Source organism: Frankliniella occidentalis, unplaced genomic scaffold, assembly GCF_000697945.3.
Source record: "Frankliniella occidentalis isolate FOCC.00 unplaced genomic scaffold, Focc_3.1 Scaffold493, whole genome shotgun sequence".
Classification (NCBI taxonomy): domain Eukaryota; kingdom Metazoa; phylum Arthropoda; class Insecta; order Thysanoptera; family Thripidae; genus Frankliniella; species Frankliniella occidentalis.
This window is the reverse complement of record NW_026267611.1, coordinates 31,023-33,187: the sequence shown is the minus strand read 5'-3', so window position 1 is coordinate 33,187 and position 2,165 is coordinate 31,023. Positions and strand designations below refer to the sequence as shown.

Here is a 2,165-nt window from a genome sequence, read left to right as displayed (position 1 = left end):
GCGCTGCGGGGCCCGAGTCATGCCGAGCGCCACGCGACTCACCTCGCAGTCCTCGGCGACCGGCGCGGCGCACAGCGCGTTCACGGAGGTGATGGCCCCTCGGTTTCTATCTTTACTCTCTTTCGGCGCTACGACCCCGCGCCGCCGCGCCTGTTAACACAACCCCCCCTCTCTCCACCCCTTTCTCGCCCCACCCTCCTTACCGGCCGCAAGAAATGTCAAGGTGACGTAGTAGTAATTTTTCATTATAGATTTATTCCGTTGTTTTTTTTTTGTTGTTTTTTTCGGCCGAGTTGGCAACCCTGGCCGTTATCTTACCTCCTGCTGGCTGCTGGTATGGGCCGGGTGGCACCACCACCACCCCTACCCCTGAGCGACTGTTTGCCGAGTGACGTGATGTGAGGTTGGCGGGCGAGTGTGGCGGGTGGTAGTAGGAGGGCCACTCCGCTCGGGCCGCTCTGTTGGCCTGCGGACAATTACCCGCGCCGATGCGATGCGCCCGGCTCGCGGTTTGCACTCGCGCAGGGGGGGGGGGGGGGGCCTTATCTGAGCCGGTGTGCCATTCCGCTCAACTAATACTCTGTGGTTGCAAAGAGTTTTCTGCGGGTGGCAAACAGGGCGGCGTGACGTCGCGAGCGGGGCGATGTCTTGTCGGCGCCCCGCCCGCTGCTGCAAACGTGTATCTTATATTCTTCTCGTGCCTTGGATTAGAAGTGTTGTTGGGGATAGTCGAGTGGAAAACTACCAGACGGATTACTCGTTGAAGATAATGTATTTCCAATTAGGAGACTAAAAAGGTATTTACATTTGTCATTCCGAGCGGGATGCGAAAAATGTTCGCGGATCGCCCTTTTCATTTGTTTGCAATCCGCGAAAGGCTGCATCCCGCTCGGCCCGATACAAAATAACACAGGTAGTCACGCAGTCTGTACAATGTGTATACATTACAGTGAAGGATCCCTCGTCAGTTTTTCTCAGTCTTCGAATGAACGATCGCCACACCATAACAGACAACAGTGGCAATGTTCCGTGAAGTATGCATCTCATTGTATAAAACGCATCGTTAGGCAGTATTATGTTCTGTAAAATGCCAGGTTTTAAACATCCTGGTTCTTTCAGCAACTGACGAGCTATTCCGATCTCACATATATAAAAAGTTATTTACAAATCTTAAGTAGGATATTCCTCTGTATCCGGAGTTCGGAAAGAAAAAATGGAATAAAGATGTAAAGAAGTGTCAAACCGCATAAGTCGTCCTGCATTCTGAAATAAATAATACAAAGTTAAGAGATAACCAAAAACGTCATCTCAAACTATACCGAATTTTCATCTGTCACTTATTTACATCTTAATTTTGTCATTTGCACTTTCGAGATTCAGCGAAATACCCTTCACTAAGGTAAAAAAATACAATCAAATATCGGACGCTTTTATCACAAAAAGATCATCATGTCTATGAGCAAAATTGGTGTCTTCGCAACATGCACGCGTAAGGGCTTAAACGATAAGAAATAAATTACTATGTTACATTATTGGCTTTGTTTTGGCTCTGTCTCCCTGCCGCCCGGCGGTGGGCCGGCTTCGGCCACGGAGGTCACTGTCCTCCTCGGCAGAGACTTAAGTTTTATGACCCGGCTGCTCCTGTCGGATCGACACACAATATTCCCCTAACATGCCCCGCTGGGACGCCTCGGCCGGGCCGTCCCGCCGCAGCAGACCATACAGTTCGTGCGGCGTGGGACCGTTGTCGTCGACGTGCACCCGCCGTGGGCCGTGGGAGGCTCCTCTCGCTCGCGCACGTCCAATGACATCGTCAAACACTTTTGCAAAGGACGTTTACTCCGACGGTACGCAATTCGCGGTAATTCTTCTCACTTGCAGATGGCGGCGAGCTTGCGGAGGACGGGGTGACCCCGACGTCGATAATCGGCGACCATTTACCCCGGCGGCACCCGGGTCCTGCCCGGACCGGCCCGCTACGAGGACCTGACGGCCGGCGGCTCGTCGCCAGCCTCCCTCATCGTCCTCCGGATCCACTCGAGGTTGGAGGACACCTTGTCGTAGACTCGCGGCCGCTCGGCGCTGGGCGTCTTGCTGCAGGCGACGCGCCAGCTGCTGACGCCGGCCAGCGTCCAGCTCCGGCCCGGGCCCGACTGGCAGACGAG

At 53.9% G+C, this 2,165-nt stretch overlaps 1 protein-coding gene across 1 annotated transcript in view; it reads right to left on the bottom strand.

Annotated features, from left to right (window-relative positions):
* Positions 1-753: 753 nt before the first annotated feature.
* LOC113203944 (atrial natriuretic peptide-converting enzyme) overlaps positions 754-2,165 on the bottom strand; it is a gene marked incomplete at its 5' end in the record, with an annotated part of 8,947 nt that continues 7,535 nt past the window's right edge. The window contains one exon of the mRNA XM_052275023.1: positions 754-2,160. Coding sequence (XP_052130983.1) covers positions 1,977-2,160 — 184 coding nt within the window. The remainder of the gene's footprint in view (positions 2,161-2,165) is intronic.